This window comes from Capricornis sumatraensis, chromosome 15 (assembly GCF_032405125.1).
Source record: "Capricornis sumatraensis isolate serow.1 chromosome 15, serow.2, whole genome shotgun sequence".
In the NCBI taxonomy this organism is placed as follows: domain Eukaryota; kingdom Metazoa; phylum Chordata; class Mammalia; order Artiodactyla; family Bovidae; genus Capricornis; species Capricornis sumatraensis.
Genome location: NC_091083.1, coordinates 49,729,025 through 49,753,649, shown reverse-complemented (window position 1 = coordinate 49,753,649; position 24,625 = coordinate 49,729,025). Strand labels below are relative to the sequence as shown.

Here is a 24,625-nt window from a genome sequence, read left to right as displayed (position 1 = left end):
ATTAATAGTAATGTTAATTTTTTCATTTCTGATTTAGTAACTTGTGTGTTTTCTATTTTTTTCTTAACCTGCCTAGAGTATCAGTTTTAATGCTCTTTTTAAAAAATAGGATTTAGGCTTGATTTTCTCTATTGCTTTGTTTTCAATTTCATTGTTTCTCATTTTATTTATTTTCCTCTTTTAATTTACTTTCCCTACTTTTCCTGGCTTCTTAATGCATCTTGAAGCTTTTCAACTATACCATTCAATGCTGTACGTCTTCCTCTAAGCAATGCTTTTGTTACATTCCACTAATTTTGACCCTCTGTATTTTCATTTTCTCTTCAATTCAAAATATTTTAAAACTTCTTAGACTTCTTCTTTGACCCAAATGTTATTTAGCAGTGTGCAGTTTAACCTCAAAGTATGTGGGGATTTCCCAGTTATATTACTGATTTCCAGTTTAATTCCATTGTGGTCTGAGAGTATACTTTGATTTCTACCACTTTCAGTGTTATAAGGTGTTTTAAGGCCCAGAATATAGTCTATCTTGGGGTATCCAGCATGAAAACGTGTATTCTGTTACTATTGGATGTCAATTAAATCCAGTTGACTGATGCCCTTACTGACTTTCTGCCTGCTGGATCTGTCAGTTATCAATACAGAGATGTTAAAAGTCTTTGTCCATTTATTCTTGTTTTACTGGTTCTTATCTCACATGTTTTTTCATATTTTGTTGTTGGGCATGTACACATTAAGGATTATGACCCCTTTACAATTATGCAATGCTCTTTTCTCTGATAATTTTCCTTGCTCTGAAGTCTGCTCTACGTGAAATTAATATAGTTACTCATGCTTCTGGATTAGTGTCTGCACTGTTATCTTTCTACATCTGTGTCTTTCTATTTCAAGTGGATTTCTCAAATAGACAATATAAGTGGGTTCTGCTTCTTACCCACTCTTGACAGTCTCCACCTTCTATCTGGTGTACTTAGACCACTTACTAACAAAGTTATTATTGATATACCTGGATTACTATTTACCATGTTTGTTACTGTTTTCTGTTTGTTGCATTTGTTCTTTATTTGTCTTCCACTCTTTTCCTGCCTTTTCTAGCTTTAACTAAGTATTTTATAAGATCCCATTCTTCTTCTCTTCTGGCCTATCAATTATGCTTCATGTTTAAACTGCTTTCAGTGGTTGCCCTTGAGTTCATAATATATATTTCACAATTAATCTGAGTTCACTTTCAAATAACACTGTAACTCTAGGGTGGTATGAATACCTTACAACAGAGTATTTCTAGTTCCTCTCTCCTGTAACATTGTTTTCATTCATTCACTAATTAATATGCTACTGCTGCTGCTAAGTCACTTCAGTCATGTCCGAATTAATATGCTATCATCACCCAAATGTTTATCTGTAAGATTAATTGTGTGTGTTAGTCACTTCAGTTGTGTCTGACTCATTGCAATCCTATGGACCACAGACCACCAGGCTCCTCTGTCCATGGATTCTCCAGGCAAGAATACTGGAGAAGGTTGCCATGCCCTTCTCCAGGAGATCTTCCCGACCCAGGGATTGAACTCACATCTCTTAAGACTCCAGCACTGGCAGGAGGGTTCTTTACCATTAAGAATAAGAAAAACTAAGGATTTTATCTTCATCTATTCCTTCTCTAGCATTCTTCCTTTCTTTATGCAGACCTGAGTTTCTGACCTATCCACCTTTAGTCTATCAATGAGTTAATTCTTCATTTCTGCTACAGTGTTTCTGAATTCTAGAAATGTGTCTAGTCTTTCAGAGTTTCCATTATCCACGCCCAATCCTGGGGTCAGCAGTTTGCCTGACGACCTCAGTTCTTTAATGCCTCAAAGAAGCGTTGCTGGCAGGTCAAGAAATAACAGTTAGAACTTGACATGGAACAACAGACTGGTTCCAAATCGGGAAAAATGTATTGTCATCCTGCTTATTTAATTTATATGCAGAGTACGTCAGGACAAATGCCAGGCTGGATGAAACACAAGCTGGAATCAAGATTTCTGGGAGAAATATCAATAACCTCAGATTTGCAGATGACACCACCCTTATGGCAGAAAGTGAAGAAGAACTAAAGAGCCTCTTGATGAAAGTGAAAGAGGACAGTGAAAAGTTGGCTTAAAACTCAACATTCAGAAAACTAAGATCATGGCATCCGGTCCCATCATTTCATGGCAAATAGATGGGGTAGCACTGGAAACAGTGAGACTTTATTTTCTTGGGCTCCAAAATCACTGCAGATGGTGACTGCAGCCATGAAATTAAAAGATGCTTGCTCCTTGAGAGAAAAGCTATGACCAATCTAGACAGCATATTAAAAAGCAGAGACACTACTTTACCAACAAAGGTCCATCTATTCAAAGCTATGGCTTTCCCAGTAGTCATGTATGGATGTGAGAGTTGGACTATAAAGAGCAGAAGAATTGATGCTTTTGAACTGTGATGTTGGAGAAGACTCTTGAGAGTCCCTTGGAATGCAAGGAGATCCAACCAGTTAGCCCTAAAGGAAATCAGTCCTGAATATTTGCTGGAAGGACTGATGCTGAAGTTGAAACTCAAATACTTTGGCCACCTGATGTGAAGAACAGACTCATGGGAAAAGACCCTGATGTTGGGAAAGACTGAAGGCAGGAGAAGAAGGGGATGACGAGGATGAGATAGTTGGATGGTATCACTGACTAGATGGACATGAGTTTGAGCAAGCTCTGGGAGTTGGTGATGGACAGGCAGGCCTGGTGTGCTGCAGTCCACAGGGTCTCAAAGAGTCAGACACGACTGAGGGACTGCACTGAACTGAAGCCTTTTCTTGTGTAAGGATGTGTATGAGGATTTCTGTGCTTCCACCACATGCCCAAGTGGAAACCAAATCTGCATCCTCTATTCCAATTTTTTTCTCATTATTTTCTCATTTCTTCTTTTTGTAAACTCATTCAGTTTCTCTTTTCTGGCTTCTTAAGTTAAATCCTTAATTTCCAGGATCTTTTCCTACCCAATATAAGTATTTTTTGGTAACTACTGTATCAATGTCTAAGTACTGTTTTGGTGTATTCCATAAATTGATTAATCACTTTTTTTTTTTTTTTACCTGAAATACAAATCCTCTTAACACGTCCCTGCTTCAACCAGAAACCTACCTCAACCCAACTACCTATACATATTTCTGAAATCCAACTCTGTGTTTTTTTTCTGTTAAATGACTAGGCATTAATATCAAGCTTTATTAGTTTTCGACAAGCAGATCTTTAAAAACTGTCTTCAGCTACATCTTCTGCCTTCTCCTCCATATTTACACAACCTTCGGCACAACCTAGCACAGCACTATGAAAGACAACTTTCTGTTGTGGTGGTGATTTTCCATATCTGCACTGCCCAGTATAGTAGTCACTTATCTTAAAACATGGCTAGTAAAAAAAAGCACAGAAACAGAATTTCAAATCTTATTTAATTTCATTAATTTAAATATAAAATTTCTCTTGTGCATATTGACCATCATGCTGGATGATTCAGCTTTACAGAGACAGCTTGTAACGCTGTCTAGGAATGCTAAGTGGAGTATGCAGTCTGATTTAAGCCTTTTAAGTAAGAAAATGTTATTTTTTGATTTAGACCCCAAAATTGATGAAAAACTTTAAAGTTTTACTTATAGGATTAATGCTTTGATATTTACTGAATTAGAAAGGAAACTGAAAAACTTTTAAAAATACATGACTTCATAATCACGGATTCTACTGGCTATAAGAATGATAACATCATCATGTCACGCAGCCTCTGGAAAAACCCACTGTACATTCACAAAAGAATGAGACTAAAAGAGGCAAGTAATGTGTTAGCATTATCCTGGAAATGGCTTGTCCTCAAAGACCTTCCTGAAAGGGTCTTGAATCACCCCCACAGCTCCCTGGCCTCTGAGCTCTTCCTCCTGGAGGAAGACAGCACTCCATGACATTCGAGCTGGAATGAGCACAAAAGGTAGATGTTTTCTAGGTACCTGGTAAATGCCTATTTATTCATTCACTTTCCAAATCAAATTTTAGTTCCCAAAGGAAATTATTTAAAAAGAGAGGTACACATTACTCTATAAAGAATTCCAGTAGGAGTTCATTACCATGTAAGGCAATGGGTTTAGAAATGAAAATATATAGCCAAGAGATATTAAGTCTGTGGCTATATGGTTGACCACACTGAGTGTTAATTAGGTCAACTGTCTAAAGGATAACAGAATTACCTCTTGGCTGATAAATTTGGTCATTGAAACAACTAAAGTAACTCTAATGCTAGTGGTCAAAGAATTTCAGAAAGCAAAATATTCTGAGAGTCACAAAACCTTTTCTCTTAAATGTCCTTTATCTTCTGTGCTGGTACAGGAGAAAATAAAATCCTGAAACATGTACACTCAAAACAGATTAAAACAAGCTTCTAAGATTTTATACCACTTTAAAAAAACAATATATGAGCATAAACTCTAAAAGAAAGTAACTTAGCATTGAAATGCCTAAATTAAGAAAACTAATTAGAGTATTTTAAAACCAGGAAACAGCAGATAATGACATAGCAAAGCAGACTATCAAATGAGCCCAGGGATGCCCCAAAGGCCCTCCTTAGCTTTCCTCTAGGGTGGATGTCATCCCATATGATGGTGGCACTGAGTCAGTTAAAGAAAATGAGAACCCAGCTGAGCTTTCAAAACCACATGGAAAGATCCTCTGCATATGTCTGCTCCTTAAAACTAAGCAGTCATTATTTATTCAAAATTAAGAGTGTAAATTAAAAACAAATTTTTTAACTATATATGGAATAATATTTTTCACATCTTACATGATAATAGAAGGAATACCTGGACTATTTTTCATGTATTCTCTACACAGTAAGTAAATAGCTGGAGCAAATTCCACCACCTTTAACCTACAAATGGGAAACTGAATTCTGGAATGGCAGACCCAGAGAGGATCATCTATACAGCTGTACAACCTAGACATCTCAGGGTCACCAAAACCCCCTGTCTCACACACCCCTACCTTAACTCACCACATCTCATGTCTCACTGGCACTGATTCATATCCTGTACAAACACCTCAGGTATCCAGGGGCTTCCAGATCCTCCCTTCTAACTCTTATTCCACAGTGCTACCAAAGTCATCTGCAAACCCCAACCTGCTCCAATTGTGACTCACTTAAAACCTTTGAATAGAACCCTATCATCTTCAGGATAAAGTCCAAGTGCCAAAAGATATGGATGAGAGTGAGCACTTGTCTACTGTCTGTCTATGCACATGCCTACACATATGTCTGTGTATGTGTACATGTGGGTCTCCACCTGCATGTCTCCCATATATGTGACTATGTACATGTATCTACATGTGTGTGCATGATATATAAAATGCACAACACAATCATGACAAGGGAGTAAATCTTAAGCATTCCACAGCAAGTTGACAACACGTATGTATGTGCTACCCTTCTAATTAATCTGAAAGGGGCCTCTGAGATGCCTGAATAACGTAAGACAAGCTCTTGGTATGTGTGAGGATAAAACTACCTGTGAAAACACAGAATGTAAACTTGGTTACAAACCCGTCTTCATTCCACCCCCACACATTGTCCCAGGCATCAGGCCTGAGACAGCCAAGAAGACAGAAGGCGCAGCAGTGAAGCTGCACTGGCCTTCTTCCTAGTTTCTCCAGTCCATTCTTCTTGCTTCTGCACATAAAGATTCCTGACGCCATAAAGTCTGTCTTATGCCATCTTCCCATCTAGAAAGGAGAGCTGGGCCAGGAAGTCAAGCACGCAGCTCCTGAGCTTGGTAGGAAGGGTGGCAGCTTATCCTTCAAGTCCCCAGTAAGGGAAAGACTCACAACACTGAGAGGGTCACAGGGTTGATCCACCTGCCTCCATGTGAAGTGTCTGAGCTACTTCACTTTTTGCAGTCTCAGCTTCCTCTTCTGCAGCATGAAACAGCCATATGTATGTCACCTTTCTGTTATAAAAACCAACTGAGGTAACACCATTGCAAGTACTTGAAAATATAAAGTGATATATAAATGTTATAGTTTGGATTGTCATCATCAGCAATCCACATGTATCCTGAACTGGTGTCCCAGCAACAACACTTACTGATAATTTTCTTTAAAAAAAAATTATAGTTAGGGAATCAGTAGGAAACAACTGGAATCCAGATGGTGGAGGAAAAAATACTCAAAAAGTTAAACATTAATCACAATACAACTTCCCTGATGCTAAATTAATGGGAGAAATTTAAGCCTGTCAAGCCCAGATGACTGCTATAAAGCAGAATTATGAAGACAGCATTCTTATATACGCAGTGTCATAAAACGCAAAGGAAATAAACAACATACAAATTATTAAGAATTTTATCTCTTTTTTGAAAACTCTACTTGAAAAAACACTGAGGTTAAAAGAGAAGGAAAAAATACTAGCAACCAAGATAGGAAAAGTAAAACCAAGATTTTTTAAACCAGTGTTAAATTTTCTAACACCTAAAAAATGAGCAAAATTTGGCTTACAAAAGGTTACTACATTTTAAATTATTGTAACATTCTAAATAATGGACACTATCTTAAAAATATTAAAAGAGTTACTTTTTACTGAATTTTATTGTGTGCCCTGGAGGGTGTATCTATGGCTGAGGTAAGAGGTCATCTGCATATCACAACCAACCACAAACACCCAAATACACTGCTGTGCATTCACACAGTTTCTGCAGACGTGTCCACTCATGCGTTTCACCACCACCCACATTACATCTGGCAATATGTAGTAACTGTAATACATTGAGCTTACCCGACCGATAGCGCTCATCTCGTGACCCTGAGGACCTTCGGCGGTGATAGCGAGAGGCAGAGGAAGGAGTAACCGGAGCCCGGCGCTCTGGAGGCAAAGCTTGATCCACCCCTGGGTTAAGGAAAACAGCAAAGTAAGGTGAGGTTGACTGGCAGTTGGAGTTAACTAACTTTGCCAAGCAAATTATCTGGTAGAATAAAGCCCTGACTCTCTGTTTTCCCACACCCAAGCTAAAGCACACAGGGCAGTGGGCATGGAAGGCTGGGACAGCCCAGATGAGGAACAGGAAAGGAAGCACCAGTCCAGGCTCCTTCCTGTCACAAATGCCTGTTATGCGCACATGAAGTGATGCAGAGTAAGCCACAGCAACAATTTTTTAAATTATAATTATCATTAAATTAAAAGTAACTGTAAATAAGTCTTGCAGAGTCTTTTTATAATCCAGGTTGCCAGGACTGAACATAAACTTTCATCTTTCTTCATTCAAAATTTCAAACTCTTGCTACCTTACTCCACCTGATGTTAAACAACTGAACAAGCCACGTTTCAATATAGCTTTGAAGAATTACCAAAACTGTTAAAATCATCAGATAAAAATGATTCAGTATCTGGCCAAAAGCTGACCTAACTCTGGCCAACATGTCAGCTATTCAGAAACATAGCCAGAGGCACAATCCAGAGAAAATTACTAGGTACTACGGGAGAGATTTAATTACCACAGTTCAGAATAAGGAAATGCTGAGCATTAAAGATTAACTGCTGCTTCTTCAGAAAAAGGCCAGTAATACTTGACAGAAAGTGAATCAGAAAAAGCAATCTTAACCCCAAATTGTCTAGTCCCTGGCTTACCATAAGGGCTCCACAAGAGCTAGCTACTCATCCTTGAGGTTTAATACTCCTCTTACGCTGGTGATTTCTGCACCCCATTTCTTCACAAATGTCCGTGGACTCCACATATTACATTTGCTATGTTAGAACGGCACGAAAGTACACTGTGCACTGGAGCTCTGTGCTGGGCTCCATGAGCCTTCATCTAGCAAGTGTGTTAACATCACTGTCATTAATTAGCGGTTCTTGTCACTGAACCATTCAGAGCTCCAAGTTTTTCTCAAGTTATTACTACAAATGATCTTTGAAAAAATTACTTTGTGAAAGAATTACTTTATACTTTTAATCAAACAGATGCACATAATTTATGAAATCAAAGAGTACTATTAAGTCTCATAGAAAAATAGTAATTACCTGGCGCTTACATTATTGAACCTTAGAATTCTAAGCAACATTATTCATATATTAAACATTTTAAAAATTTATTTGTATAAGTGTATTTATTTGAAAATTATATATAATCATTGTCTTTCATGCCAATTACTGTCGAGAAGTTAAATTATCTCATCTTTAAGTGGAGGATAATTGCTTTACAATGTTGTGTTGGTTTCTGTCATACATTAACATGAATCAGCCATAGGTAAACATATGTCCCATCCCTCTTGAACCTCCCTCCCATCTCTCACCCCATCCCACCAGCCCTCTAGACTGGCATAGAACACTGGGTTGGGCTCCCTGCATCATCCAGCAAACTCCCCCTGGCTGTCTATTTCACATACGGTAGTGTGTATATGTCAGTGCTCCTCTCTCGATCCGTCCCACCTCCTCCTTCCCACTCTGTGTCAAGTCTGTTCTCTGTGTCTGCGTCTCTATTACTGCCCTGCAAGTAGGGTTAGGGTTAGGGATAATCACTGCCTTTCATGTTAATCACTGTCAAGAATTTAAATTATTAAATGCGAATCTGATGCTATAATCTTTATGTAAATCTGTTTATTTTTTTCTTCTCTCCTCTGTCACCATTTACACCTTCTTTTACATTAGGAGCTGCAAGCAAGCATTACATTCTGCAGCAGGGGCATAACCAGATCTATTTCCAGCAGGTCTTTTACCCAGGCTATTCCATTTGCCCAAAGAAGAAAGGTCCAGTCTCTTGCCTGTGACTAAGCATGGTGCTCATCACCAGGGTGGAGCTGTTCTCCCTCTCCAGCACTGTGCTCTGATTTAGGGCCCCTGGAGCGGTACTACCCAGTGTCCCTGACTCTGGAGGCTCTTAGCTCCCTTTCTCCAGACAGCAAACTTCTCTGCAGGAATGCAGAAGGAGTGATCACCTGTTGCCTGGAAGCCATGCCTACCCACAACGCCCACCATCATGGTTTCATCAGTCCATTCATCTGCTGCCTTCCTCACTGTGGCCAAGTAAGGTGCCTCTAATCATCAACCTTATAGAGCCTAAAAACACGTCATTATTTCTCCAATCTCCTGTCCTAGAGATTCATACTTTATCCATTTACTGATATCACAGGGCAGCTCTGGGAAGAGGCAGAGCTAACAGACACTGTCAAGCTGCCACGATTAAACAGTGCCACACACACACACACACACACACACACACACACACACACATTTAGTTTCCAATCTCAGTACTGTTACCCATCAACTCCTTTCAAATATGCTTCCTGGAATTAGTTTCAACCTTGACCCTTCCAGGTCCATAGGTGGCCATATCCTTCCTCTGGGAAGTGCAGTCACAGCACCTGCAGACCAGCTATCAGTTCAGTCACTCAGTCGTGTTCAACTCTTTGCAACCCTATGGACTGCAGCACAGGGCTTCCTTGTCCATTACCAACTCCCAGAGCTTGCCCAAACTCGTATCCATTAAGTCCATGATGCTATCCAACCATCTCATCCTCTGTCGTCCCCTTCTTCTCCTGCCTTCAATCTTTCCCAGCATCAGGATCTTTTCCAAGAGTCAGTTCTTCACATTAGGTGTCCTAAGGATTGGAACTTCAGCTTCAGCATCAGTCCTTCCAATGAATATTCAGGACTGATTTCCTTTAGGATTGACTGGTGGATCTCCTTGCAGTCCAAGGGACTCTCAAGAGTTTTCTCCAACACCACAGTTCAAAAGCATCAATTCTTTGGCGATCAGCTTTCTTTCTGGTCCAACTCTCACATCCATACATGAACTTCTGGAAAAACCGTAGCTTTGATTAGATGGACCTTTGTTGGTAAAGTAATGCCTCTGCTTTTTAATATGCTGTCTAGATTGGTCATAGCTTTTCTTTCAAGGAGCAAGCATCTTTTAATTTCATGGCTGCAATCACCATCTGCAGTGATTTTGGAGCCCAAGAAAATAAAGTCTCTCACTGCTTCCAGTGCTTCCCCATCTATTTGCCATGAAATGATGGAACCAGATGCCATGATCTTAGTTTTCTGAATGTTGAGTTTTAAGCCAACTTTTCACTGTCCTCTTTCACTTTCATCAAGAGGCTTTTTAGTTCCTCTTCACTTTCTGCCATAAGGGTGCTGTCATCTGCATATCTGAGGTTATTGATATTTCTCCCAGCAATTTGATTCCAGTTTGTGCTTTATCCAGCCCGACATTTCACATGGTGTACTCTGCATATAAGTTAAATAATCAGGGTGACAATATACAGCCCTGACATACTCCTTTCCCAATTTGGAACCAGTCTGTTATTCCATGTCCAGTTCTAACTGTTGCTTCTTGACCTACATACAGATTTCTCAGAAGGCAGGTAAGGTGGTCTGGTATTCCCATCTGTTGAAGAATTTTCCAGTTTGCTGTGATCCACACAGTCAAAAGCTTTATCGTAGTCAATGAAGCAGAAATAGATGTTTTTCTGAAATTCTCTTGCTTTTTCTACGATCCAATGGATGTTAGCAATTTGATTTCTGGTTCCTCTGCCTTTTCTAAATCAGCTCAACTATACGACATGTAACTTAGTGCTCACCTGCTATGGATCCCACACTTCTGTCTTCAGAAAGCTAAGTTTGCATACAGCAGTGTGAATATTTACTCTCAAAGGCAGAAAAATAAAGAGTTTACAACCCAGGGTTTTAAAAGTTTCAAAAAGAAAATGAATAAATTAGACAAAATAAGAATAGCTTCAATAAGTCACCAGCCTCAGGACATTAACAGAGATTAAAATAAAAGTGTGCATACTTCAAATATTGGATTTTACCTGACCTCACTGTGAATGAAATTTGAGGTAGCTTAAACATACTTTAGTCAAATAAGCAACTCCAAATTAGAATGACCTGGTACACAGGAGAACCTGGGGCAATAACCAAGGGGTCCTGCCTGCGACCCATCGTAAGAGGAGTTGACCACATGCTGCTGGTGGGATGGGCTGCCTCCCAGCAAGAGTAATCACAAATAATCTGTAAAACACATAGTCACAGCCCAGTATTCAGCACTGCTCGGGTCTCACACTCAGGCATCCCTGAAACCTAGCTCTCGGGACAGCCCAAGATGGCCAGTGTGTCCTCAATAGAAGGGAGGGTATCCCAAGGAAGGTGGGATAACTGTCCAGAAACACGCAACGCAAGGTGGATTAAAAAAAAAAAAAATTATTCTCAGGTAAAAACATGACAGAGACCAAGACTGGATCTCTTCTTCCACAAACACTGATCAAGCACCCCCTGCTTCAGGTCCCACATGAACTGCGGACAGGGCATCTAGACAACGCCATGCTCTGAAGGTGTGCCCCAACCTGCTGCCGGCAGTTTGTGACCCTGGGCCTCAGTTTCCCATCTTTAGGCAGCACTGACAGGTACAGCCAATGCATTACAGCACTGGTGTAAGCACTGTATATTTACTAAATTATTAACATAGTTGTATGAGACAGGCGTCTGCCATTTCACTGGGAGCAATCGAAGGCCCAGAACTGTGTCTGTGCCACTCCAGCAGTGCCCATCCATGTGTGATGGGCACCCCTCCCTGGTGCACTCAAAGCCAGGCAGAGGCCAGGCCCCTGAAGCAGAGGCTCCCTGCTGTTCAGTGCTGCACTCCAGATGCAGTGGTCATTTGTCACACAGACCAAGTCCAGCTGGAACTCTGAATCTGGGAAGAGGTATTTTTGTGATCTCACCACAAAACTACTGTTCAACCAGTAGTCTTATAAAGAGAGTTGGGAACTGCCACAATTTCAGACTGTTACCCAGTAACAAACTTAAGAGCAGCTAAAAGCTGCTGAGGTTGTGTGATGAAGGTGTGTGCATGGATCCTCACTTTGGACATGTTAAGGCACTCTTAACAGGCATTTTAAGAGTCCAGAAAAGGCAACAACTGTCTGTCTGCCTGCAGCTGAGTGCTGCCCCTGGCTCACGGAAGGAACTCAGGAAGCACTGTTGAACCAGTAAGTAAAACATTTAAGCCTCATGCAGAGGGCTGCAACACGTCAATTCACACACAATTCAGCGAGTTTTTGTTCCATCTAGAATCACAATGGGACTCTAAATAAAACTCTTCATCAGAGGGGGGAGAGCAGAGATGCATGCAAGGAAAAGAGGCAACAAAAGGACAGTAGAGAGAGTAAACCACAGCTGTCCACGCCTCGGAGTGTGCACCCTCCTGGGACTTCCGTTTATGCATGTGGCACATCCCCAGCCCATTCTCAGACCCCCCATTCTTCACGGCTCCTTTCTTCCCACTGCATCTGGAGTGCAGCACTGAACAGCAGGGAGCCTGCACTTTATTCTCAAGTTAAAAGTTCGCTTTGTAGTAGAGCCTGAAGTCAGGCAAGTTGATTCCTCCAGTTCCATTCTTCTTTCTCAAGATTGCTTTGGCTATTCGAGGTTTTTTGTATTTCCATACAAATCTTGAAATTATTTGTTCTAGTTCTGTAAAAAATATGGCTGGTAGCTTGATAGGGATTGCATTGAATTTGTAAATTGCTTTGGGTAGTATACTCATTTTCACTATATTGATTCTTCCAACCCATGAACATGGTATATTTCTCCATCTATTAGTGTCCTCTTTGATTTCTTTCATCAGTGTTTTATAGTTTTCTATATATAGGTCTTTAGTTTCTTTGGGTAGATATATTCCTAAGTATTTTATTCTTTTTGTTGCAATGGTGAATGGAATTGTTTCCTTAATTTCTTTTTCTACTTTCTCATTATTAGTGTATAGGAATGCAGAATTGAAAGAGACACATGTACCCCAATGTTCATCGCAGCACTGTTTATAATAGCCAGGACATGGAAACAACCTAGATGTCCATCAGCAGATGAATGGATAAGAAAGCTGTGGTACATGTACACAATGGAGTATTACTCAGCCGTTAAAAAGAATTCATTTGAATCAGTTCTGATGAGATGGATGAAACTGGAGCCGATTATACAGAGTGAAGTAAGCCAGAAAGAAAAACACCAATACAGTATACTAACACATATATATGGAATTTAGAAAGATGGCAATGACGACCCTGTATGCAAGACAGGAAAAAAGACACAGCTGTGTATAACGGACTTTTGGACTCAGAGAGAGAGGGAGAGGGCGGGATGATTTGGGAGAATGGCATTCTATAATGTATACTATCATGTAAGAATTGAATCGCCAGTCTATGTCTGACGCAGGATACAGCATGCTTGGGGCTGGTGCATGGGGATCACCCACAGAGATGTTATGGGGAGGGAGGTGGGACGGGGTTTCATGTTTGGGAACACATGTAAGAATTAAAGATTTTAAAATTTAATAAAAAAAAAAAAGAAAAAAAAAAAAAAAGTTCGCTGCCCTGACCCTTCACAGTCAGATGCCACCTGCTGCTCCAGGCACCCTCTCCACCCCCAGGGCCACTGCAGCCATGAACGTCAGTCTCTCTTCAATCCAACCTGGCTGTGCCTGGTTCATGCCTCTGTACCCTGTGGACCCCAGAGCCGAGGCCCAGGCTCCTTCCCTGACTGCCAGCCTCTCTCCACCTCATGCTCCTCATGAGCCACCTCCCACTCCTGCCTCCAGGTTCCTGTCACAGAGAAACAGTTGCTGTTCCCAAGTTCTTGACCGGCTTATCACCACTCACTCCTCCAGATGCTTTTTCCTCTGCAGAGCTGAAAACTTTGTTTGAGCTCAAGGGGTAGAAAGCAGAGAAATAAGCTTTTTTAAAAAATTAGAATGTCAGTTACTTTCAACATACGTTTAAGAAAGGTTCCCTGAAACTAACTTAATAATGTAAAACAACTATACTTAATTTAAAAAGGCTCCTCAAAGAAAACCCTAACAGCACAGTTCTGGCACCTAAACAATCCACCAATTCCAGATTGTTAAACAAATGCAGTCCTTTTATTAACACTATGGAAAACCAGACACTAGAAATCACAGTAATCCTAAGAATAACCTAAGAATAAGGCGTACAGGGGCTGGTCCATTCACCATGACACAACGGTGCACTGCAGGCCAGAAAACCTGCAGTATAGACACCATATAGTTGCTCAGAATATTAAATGTTCTAGAAAAAGTCAGTATTTCTAAATTCAGATAGTAAGAGAAAAACACTAAAATAACACCTTGGTTTACAACAGTTTTTCATGAAGGACATGTAAAACAAAACAAAGATCTTGCTCCAAATTCTGGTCTTATTTCAACTGCAGACAAATCACTGAACCTCTGAACCTCGGTTCCCACACGTGTTGGAGTGCAGACATGGACACGGTAATAAAGAGTGACTGTTACTCCCAGGACCCTCATCATGACTCAAGGCTCTCCGCTCCCCACCTACAGCGTTCATGGATCTCAGCGTCCTGCGACCTCACTGGGCACGCCAAGGGCTCTCACTTAAGTCAAAATATGCACTAGATAGTTGGTAAAATTGCCAAGGATCCTTGCATATTTGTACACTGGCAAGTTTTGAATCCTCCCATTCTCTTCTAGCACATAATTATACTTTGCTTCCCACAACAGAGTGAAGTGAAAGTTGCTCAGTTGTGTCTGACTCAAGATCCCATGGACTGTACATACAGTCCATGGAATTCTCCAGGCCAGAATACTGGAGTAGATAGCCTTTCCCTTCTCCAGGGGATCTTCCCAACCCAGGGATTGAACCCAGGTCTCCCACATTGCAGGCGGATACTTTACCAGCTGAGCCACCAGCGAAGCCCAAGAATACTGGAATTTATTTCTAAAACAAGTGCAATCAAGGACTTTGCCAGAAAATAAACAGCACAACTGTAGTACAGGTAAGAAATTTACTCCTTTCATTTCATACTGACTCAAGCCAGAACAGCACAAAACAGACAGAAGCTTCACCATCACCACGGAAACATCTCCCCAACCATCGGGCCTAATTTTTACATTGTTGTCACCATTGAGTCTACTATACCCTCCACCAGCATAAAGCTCTGCCATAAATCAGTATAAATTTGCTAACCATTTTCCTACTCACGTTTAATTTGCACAGGCACTCATGCCTGAAAGGTGCTTCCCTGATAGCTCAGTTGGTAAAGAATCCACCTGCAATGCAGGAGACCTCAGTTCAATTCCTGGGTCGGGAAGATACACTGGAGAAGGGATAGGCTACCCACTGCAGTATTCTTGGGCTTCTCTTGTGGCTCAGCTGGTAAAGAATTCTCTTGCAATGTGGGCAACCTGGGTTCGATCCCTGGGTTGGGAAGATCCCCCGGAGAAGGGAAAGGCTACCCACTCCAGTATTCTGGCCTGGAGAATTCCATGACCTGTATAGTACATGGGGTCACAGAGAGTTGGACACAACTAAGTGACTTTCACTTTCATGACTGGAAGAGTGTAGACAACCTGGACCCATAAGGGTTCATGAGAGCCCCTACTCACTGTGCTGAGCTTGTGTCTCATCCCCACATCCTAGCACTTGGCTTCACTCAGCAGTGAGGCAACTTTGGAGGCAACAAGAGTATGTCTTCAAGACCGTGGCTTCAAGTTTCATTTTCCTTATAGACTGTCCATAAAAAATCCATATGAGCCTGGTCCAGGGGATAACTCCACTCTCAACTGTCCCCTGCCCTCCCTTCCATGGAGGATCGGTTGTTCCTCAGTAACTACTGGTGTCTGGGGGAGGACCCTGACTGGTTCAAAGGCATCAAAAAGAACAAGAAAACCATCCATCCATCCGTCCAGTCAGCAGCTGTGTGTGATAAAATGAGAATATGCTTTAGACAACTTAGGGCACCAAGTTGTGTATCAAGATCATGACCACAGCTTACCTAGGATATAAGTCATTACCTCTAGTGATGAAAGTTCCTTTCCTGGAGCAACTCAGTCTGGAAAGAATTCATGCTAAGTCACATGCCATCCCGATTTAACTATTCATATTTCTCCTGTTATTTAACCTTGCACGCTACATCTCATCCATCATGAACAGGTGGCATGGCCCAGGAAGGTCCCCAGGATCAGCCCTGGGTCCCTACAAAGCAGGTCAGAGGAGCAGTTCACTGCTGTGCCCAGGGAGGTAAGGCTGCACTCGGGGGACAGGACTCTCCAGCAGGATAAAAACAGACCAATGGTGCACCAGGTACCAGAGCAGCGCAGCAGGTGTGAAAACAGATCTGACACCGGGGCAGCGCGGTTGTGAACACGAAGCAGCAGAACCAATCAGGCACACAGTGCCTGGAAGCTGCACTTCCTGTAGCATATGAAACACAATGGCCTGTCCTAACCCCAGGGAGCAGGGAAGGAGTCCTTGTTGAAGTGACACTTACACTGAGCTTTAAGAGGTGAGCAGGTACAGGCAGAGGACACAGCATGTGCTGACAGTGTGACATGGGATGCAGGCTGGGGAGCTGGAGGGAGGCCAGGCAGCTGTGTGTGAAGCCCTTCTGATGCAGACAAGTCTGCACTCCCAGTGGGGCCATCCTTCTCCAGTGGAGCAAGGACGGACGATAAACTCACCCTCACCCTAACCTAGAGAGGTTCCTCTCTGAGGAGGCTGTCCACGTGGACCCCAAGGCAGAATCTCAGAGACCAGGAGGGAAACAGACCTGCCCTCTGATCCCTGCAGCCAAACTCACCAAGGTTTTCACAACAATGCAGTCACAGTAGGTCCCTCTAACAGAGCACAAGCTACCTGCTGCTGGAGGAAAGGCAAGCTGGGCCTGGAGAAGACTGGACTCACATTAAGTCACCCGCTGCTCAGAAACACTGGATGCCAATCATGGAGAAAGTAATACCCAGCCAATACACACATCATGACAACAGAGGGACTACATCTGGTTAAGGAAGATTTCACTCTTCACGGTAATGATGGAATTGTACTACTTCATGTCACCATGACCTTGCCATGAAAGCAGTGAAGACTCACTTATAGATGCTGACACCATGTTATTAGATATCCCTGAACAGAGTTGTAGAGAGTGGATTCTGTCTTCTAATTTTACAAATTTTAGCAGGTTCAGAGACTAACAAAAGAATACATAGCTGAAAAACTCCAAGAGCATTAGTACCAAATAATTTCTCCTGAATAATATTTTCTCTTTGATGATGACTTTTATTATATTCTGACCCATTACTTGATTAAACACGTAATTTTTTTTTCTTTCCAGCTCTGGACCCTTTCTCTCATCTAGTTTTAGGTGAGCACCATGCTCCCTGAAGTCAATACACCTTTGACTGGGTTCCCCGGTCACTCACTTCTGGGAAGAAAACCAGGGAAAACCTGCTTCCCCAGCACTCTTCCCTGGGATGGGGTAACGCACAGGAGCTTAGACCCAGGGTGCATCTCTTGCTCAAAGCTGCATAAGCCATCCTAATCCACAATCATGTGTCCCAAACAGATTCCCCAAATTTGGGACCTTTGAAATATCCCACAGATCCCAAAGATCTTTGAAATATCTTTAGAGTACTTTCTAGAGAAGTCTTTTTCTCTGATAAATAAAAATAACATAAAAAAAGGAAAAAAGGTAAAGTTCATCAAAACACAAACTCCCTTTAGAAAAGTGTAAAGCAGGATAAGGGTAACTGAAAAGGAAAACAAAATGTTTCTCATGAAGATCCTACACCAAAAGTGTCATTTCTAAGGCTGACCTAGTCAAGAAAGAACCCTCTGATGCAGAGTCGTGCACTCTCCTTACTGCTCCCCAGAGGCAGTTGTGTACAGAGAGTAACTGTTCACCCAGGGCAACTTCTCAGCATACAAATCAGCATAAGAACTGTACAACTATCTGGGCATCCAGCTTCCTGATCCCAGCATCCCCCGTGAACCTGCCTTCTCCTTCCCGGCTGGGGATGGTAGGGCAGGAGGCCCACGGACCAGCATTCCCCAGTAGCGCTCTCAGCCTCATGCGTCCATAGGAGCGGGAGGCAAACAGAAACTGTGACGGGGCCTAGCAGCTAAGGCCTAAGTCTGCCACCTGCCCATCAATGCTCCACTTCTGCCCACAAGGACATGCCTCATGCCTGTTAGCAAGCTGGCCTGGAGAGGACAGCAGAGGCACAGAGGGGAGACCAGGCTGTGTGTCCTCGCCTAAGATCCTGGGGATCAACTGTGGCACACAGCTTATTATCTGTACATGATTCTCAATGTCTTTTATTTGCGTTTATGCTTATTCCTTATTGTACTAAAAGGTGCACTGAACTCATCTTTCTGAGCTTCTTATATTCAAAATATTGTTCACTTAAATAATTTTGACCTCTGAATAGAATCATCACTCTGTGATGAACCGGTTCAATTTTTCAATTTCAAAACTCTGTGACTACCCTCTGGAGATAGGAATATAATGGAGCTATGGACCTCACTTCCTGAAACAGATCTCAAGGGCCAGGGTACACTAGAGCTCATCCTCACCCAAGTCTCTGACTATGAGACAAAGGTCAGTGAAGATCAACAATTTTAAGAAAAAACTGTATGATCCGTCATGGATTCTTCTTTCCTAAGTGTTTTTTAAGTGGTGCTCCAGCTGTGAAAATATGGTTGCAAAAACTGAGTATTATATTTTAATATAAAACACTCAGACCTGGGCCCTGAATCAGCAGGATAATCAGGGTCCAGGGCCTGTGACAAGCTCTGTGCCTGAGGAGCTCTGAAGCCTCGGTAAGTTGAATGAGCTGAAATGGAGGATGGGGCTGAGAAACATGACCTCCTAGGTTCCCCCAAGGCTCAGCCCTACACTTCTGTTTAGAATGGCATCAGGCAGACAGTCCACTGCAAACGTGCCCTGCCGTGGGATCTCTCTCAGTTAAGTGCGCTCACCGAAACGAAAGTAAAACAGTGGCCGGTTTCCTGCGGTGCTGGCCGCCCGCTCTCTGACCGCGGCGTCTCGGATGTCACACACCCCGATGTTGCCAGCCTGCAGCATTCTTCTCGGGGCTCCTTCACTGTGCTGCAGTCTACACCGGACCACGGCAGCTCCATTCGCTGCTGTAACAAGTTGAAAAAAAACTAATTAATTCAAACTTTAGTTTTTTTTTAATTTGTTACAGCGCCGAGCAGAGCTGCCGACCCCATGCAGAACAGCACAAAAAACACCAAGGGGACCACGTCACACAGGGCCACCCTCAGCGCCCAGCAATGCGGGTCAGCCTTGTCCTGGGACTGTAGAGGCTCCATCTCCCAGAGCCGTCTCCTGGGAATACACAGAACTGCTTCTGTTTCACTTTTGTTTGGTAAGGCACAGAAAATAAAATCTAGCAAACACAAGGACCTACCGCCTCCCCACCAGCCTTCCTCCAAAACCACGAAGGGCCACCTGCAGATAGGAAGTCATCCCAGCAGTTCTGCTGGAGGATGAGAAGGAAAGCGGGGAGACCACACCTAGCTGTCTGCCCCCGTGTGTTCTCTAAAGCTCTCACACACGGGGTCAGCCAGACAACACACTGCTCTTCCATCCACTCAGACAGCACATAGCTCCTTCCTTTTACAGACCAGATAGCAAGAAAACCCAGGTCGCCAGCTAAGGCAGCCCTGCACAGCCAGCCAATCGTTACATTAACTTTCTTAAGCTCCAAGGAAAGAAAGAAACCACACAAAATCAAACAAGGCTAAAAAAGCAGCATACTCAACACAAATGTCCTAGAAGGTGAGCTCGAGATGAGGACATACCCCCTAGCCCCCAACACTGGAGGCCATGTCACAGCCCAGGGAGCCAAAAGGCCTGCACATGTGGAGCTGAAGCTCTTCTAGCTAGAACATCTCAGCATGGCTTTACATCTGCGCCAACAGTGAACACTGCAGAGTCCATTTCTGCTGCTATCCTACCTCCTGGAGGACTTGTGTTAGCATTAAGCCCTTCCTGATGCCCAGAAAATTCTCAAGGTTGCCCTCAGAACAGAGGTGTTAACACCTGCAGCCCAGGGTCTCCCTCCTTTCCCTGAAATGTACAGAATCAGCTCAAGTGTAGAATCCTATGTACTTGCATGTGTGAAAACCACAGAATTAAACAGAACTTGTACTTGGTTGAGAATTCATAATGCAGACAATCATGTTTCAAAAAACAACTAACCAACCTTTACGATTTCAAAATCCCAGGCAGGATGTTACATCATTTTCTCAATTTGCCTCCCCCAACCCACACTAATGAAGTTAACAAAAACTGTTGAGTAACTTAAACCATTATCAATAATTTTAACTAAGCCAAAATTCATGCTTAAACCATAAACGTTCTTATATTTTTTTATGATTAGAATATTTTAAAGTAATCAAACATATTATTTTCCTCTGTGGATGAATACCTATTACAATTATCTGGCACCTTCACAGAAAATTCCTATGTGTCTTCTGAATTCACAAAATATGCTGCAGTCACACAAGGAGTTGTGTGGGGTTGGTGCCACCTCAAGGGCCTGATCCGCATGCAGTCTGGGGACTAGGGGAGGACTGGTGCTCAGCTGTTCTCTCAGGAGTTGCAGTTAACTCTTAAAACTGGACACCTTGTGCTACTCAGCAAGGTTTACATACTCGGAGGCTGGGGCAGGTAGGCTCCAATCAATTTTGATCTCTTCTTTTCATATCCTTTCTGTGTGATGTCACCTGTAAGAGAAGGAAAGGGAAGTTCAGAATGCTTTCACTGGTAGAGCTGAGCACTCAACTAAGAAGACACAGTCATGCATGCAGGTGTCTTCTGTTTCCTTATAATTTAAGAAGAAAGCACTTTACATCATTCACCTTGACTTTTCTTCTGCTTGCAAACATTCATTTAAGTTACATAAAACCCTTTACAGCACATGCACACACTGGTCTCTGGCCCCTTCTCACAAGGTTTTGGCTCTGATGGAGTCCAGAATTAAGAGTATTGCAATCTTATTCACATCTGCAGGGCAGGAAACCTCCCTGATCTACACAGCGCTCACTAACTTAATCAACAACGGATTCTGCAGGTGTCTACCCCAGTGAGAGCTGGCCAAAACCACCAATAATGAGCATCTTCCTTCGTTAAGGAGATTTTTTTTTTTTTTTTACTTATCAGACATGTCAGTTCCAAGGACTATACACTGGGACAGTTTTGAAAATAAGTGTCTAAAGCCAAAAACAGGTAGATAAAAACAAAGAGGACATACGGCCTCTGGAATCCAAAATATATGAATAAGATGTTTACAATTAAAACAGGAATTAAATTGCTAAAGCCAGAGAGTCAAGGATCGTTCATTGCTAGGTTGCCAAGTACCTGGGACAGATAACCTTTATGACCTGCAACAGCCTTTCCCAATTACAATCTCGGACATACCCCAAATGCTGATTTGTGCCACTGAATTTTTCTGAAACTCAATTTTTCCCCTAATATTCTGACCAAACCATCATTCCTAAATCAGCTAAATATTAAAGTTTTAACAAAAATACAGCAAACAAATGAAAAGTTGTTGTGAGTCACACACAAGTTGCTAAGCCTGCTTTTCCTGGTGGTGAGGCTTGCTACGTCCAATCAATCCAGAGGCACCCTGGGGCCAAGAACCGCCTGGGCCACCACTGTTCCCAGCAGTCCACTCCAGCCCACAGAACTCATGACTAGTCTCTGTATACAGAGCTGTAAACAATACAGATATAGGAAGAAATATCCCCCATTGACTATTGAGCATTTTTGATGCTAAAACAAACTGACCATTCTTTGAAGACAATAAACCTGTAAGAATGCTAGTTTCTGCGCTAACTGTGCTGCTGCTCAGCATTTTATAAATTCAAAACCAGCTTGCTCCCTCCCGCAGAGGGAATGCCCAGAGGAAAATGTTAAGCACGTGGCAGGAGACGGAGCACTTGCAGGAGGGTGTGCTGGTGGGAAAATCACATACCAGCCTGCCAGAAGGTCACCTGAGCATGGCAGGTACCTATTCTTTACCTGGTGTTTCCCTCAGTCCCTCCCTTCCCAGTCAATCTCACAGGTGCTCTGCACAGTCCTGCAATTGAGTCCTAGTCTGGTGAACTAGCCCCTTCTGGCTTGTTCTTCACCTAAAGTTCAGCTCAGTTGTGAGGAGGAGATCAAGACAGCAGAGTAGGAAGATGTAGAGCTCACCTCCCACCATGAAAATTCTAAAACATATCTCCACGTGGAGCAATTCTCACTGAAAACTAACCAGAGACTGGCAGAAAGACTGCATGCAGTACAACTGAGGCTGTAAGATCAATCCACATGGAACAGGGTAGGAAGGCAAAAGAAGTGATCAGGTCAGGACCTATATACCAGGGAACAGCTGCGTGGAATGGGAAGGTCACAGGAACGGAGCTCTGTCCTGAGGAGCAGACAGTTCAGCCACAGATCGGTGCCCTGATCCTGGGGTCTGACAGCAAGACGAGCACCCTGGCTGGCTGGAGGGCCTGCGGACTAGCAGGAGGGCTGTGGGAAGCCTGGGCTCCATGGTGAGCTGCACAGCTGGCTTGACCCCAAGGATGACTGGTCTAGCCATGAAGGCTGCTCTAGCCACTGCCCATTTTTCACAGCCTGAGCCCAGTCCCGCCTGCTTCTCAATGCGGAGAGGGTCTGGCTGTGAGACTCAGAGCGGCGCAGACCCGAAGCAGTGACTGAGCAGGGTAGTGGCCCCACTGCTGGCGCTTACACAGGTGGTAAGTCAGCCCGACCTCTGTCTGGAGCTGCACCCCTCAACGCTGCTGAGAGCCCACACAGGCACCTCTTGATTCAGCATTGCTGGGTGAGGGGCCCGATGCCGGGATGGGGGAAACATACACTTAAAGGGAACAGAGTGGGCTCAGACTTAACCCTCTGGGCTTCTGCTCCAGGAACCTGGGACCCTTGCCCACTCCACAGGGTGGTGATGTCACCAAGCAGAGGGGAGCAGGGGGTAAGGCCAGCTCACACGAGGCTCCAGGCCTCACCCTTCCACCTCCAGCCCCTCCTGCTACCAAGGCCAGAGCTGCCAGCACAGCCTGGGAAGACAGGACTTGTGCTCACAAGTAATGAAGCAAAAATAAACAGTTTAACAGATAAAGAATTCAAAGCATTAGCAATAAGAATCCTAACTAAACTTGGGAAAGAAACACATGAACACAGTGAGAATTTTAACAAGGAACTAGAAAAAAAATTTTTTTTTTAAAAAAGAATCAGTCAGAACTGAAGAATACAGTAAGTGAAATGAAAAACACAATAGAAGGAAAGAAAAGCAGATTAGGTGATACAGAGGAACATGTAATGATCTGGAAGACAGAACAATGGAAATCACACATTATAAGAACAGTAAAAAGAAAGGCAAATTTTAAAATGAGAACAGTTTAAATGGCCTCTGGGACAACATCAAGCACATTAACCACCATATTATAGAGGTTCCAGAAGAAGAGACAGAGAAGAGGGTAAAATATGTATCTGATGAAATTATGGCTGGAAACTTCCCAAAACTGAAAAAGGAAATATATACAGGAAGACGAAGCATGAAGGGTTCCATCCCAAATGAGATGAACTCAGAGACCCACACCAAGACATGTCATAATCAAAAGGGCAAAAGTTACAGATAAAGAGGATTCCAAAAGCAGCAAGAGGAAAACAAGGAGTCACATTCAAGGGAACCCCCATAAGGCTATCAGCTGATTTTTCAGCAGAAACTCTGCAGGCCAGAAGGGAGTAGTATGATACATATCAAGTGCTGAAAGGTAAAAACTCTTGCAACCTACAGTATTCTACCCAGCAAGATTATCATTCAGAATCGAATAAAATTTTTTTTAAAAAAAACAACTTCTCAGAGAAGCAAAAACTCAAAAGAGTTCATCAATACTGAACCTACACTAAAAAAAATGTTAAAGGATCTTCTCTTAGTGGAAGAAAAAAGGCTACACAAAAAGGATCTGTAGGAAAGAGAAAAATCCCACTAGTAAACGCAGACACATACTTGATCCTCAGCCACTTAAACAAGCTAGGAGAAAGATTCAAAGTTCAGCTCAAGTTCTAAAAATTCCCCAGATGAACATGTAAGTACATGGTGGGTGGGAGGGAGGAGAGGGGCAGAGGTCCCCTCCCTTGAAGCCAACCTTAGAAGTCACCTTAGAGGACACTGACTCTTCACCCTCACTCTGGAAAGCTCCAGCTGCTAAAGATCTTGGCCCAAAGCAAAACAGGCACTTTTCGGCATGAAGCCACAGCTCTTCTTTAAAGGGGAGATGTTAAGGTTGGCCTCACAGAGGCCTCCACACAGGTTCCTAATCCCACAGACTCAGAAAGCTAGGTGGGAGGCGGAGTCAGGACTTCCACACAGGTGTTCTATTTTAGCTCCACTACTACATGCTGGCATGAAGCAGTCAGCTCGGAGAACCTGCAGACACGACTCGGGAATCCCAGGGTGCTATCATCTCTCCAAACCAAGCTCAGGGAAAGGGAAACACTATTTACTGAATGACTTCTACACGCCATGAATTTTGTCTAAATCACAGGTTGGCTAACTACAAATCCAGCCTGTGAGTTGTTTTTGGAAATAAAATTTTACTGGCACACAGTCATGCTCCCTGGTAAGCACCACAACACACACTGTGCAGCCTGCAAAGCCAGAAGTATAAACTACTGAGCCCCCTCCTACATGTCCTAAGTAATCTGTTTTAATCCTTATAACCACTGATTTTACAGGTAA

General features: G+C 42.9%; 1 protein-coding gene across 2 annotated transcripts in view; it reads right to left on the bottom strand.

Annotated features, from left to right (window-relative positions):
- The window catches only part of DIP2C (disco interacting protein 2 homolog C), a 309,984-nt gene that overhangs the window by 124,183 nt on the left and 161,176 nt on the right, over positions 1 to 24,625 (bottom strand). The window contains exons 2-4 of one of the 2 annotated variants that reach the window (XM_068987609.1): positions 20,526 to 20,597; positions 18,822 to 18,989; positions 6,817 to 6,927 (exon numbers count right to left, since the gene is read on the bottom strand). In XM_068987609.1, coding sequence (XP_068843710.1) covers positions 6,817 to 6,927; positions 18,822 to 18,989; positions 20,526 to 20,597 — 351 coding nt within the window. The remainder of the gene's footprint in view (positions 1 to 6,816; positions 6,928 to 18,821; positions 18,990 to 20,525; positions 20,598 to 24,625) is intronic. The other variant, XM_068987610.1, reaches the window with a different exon arrangement.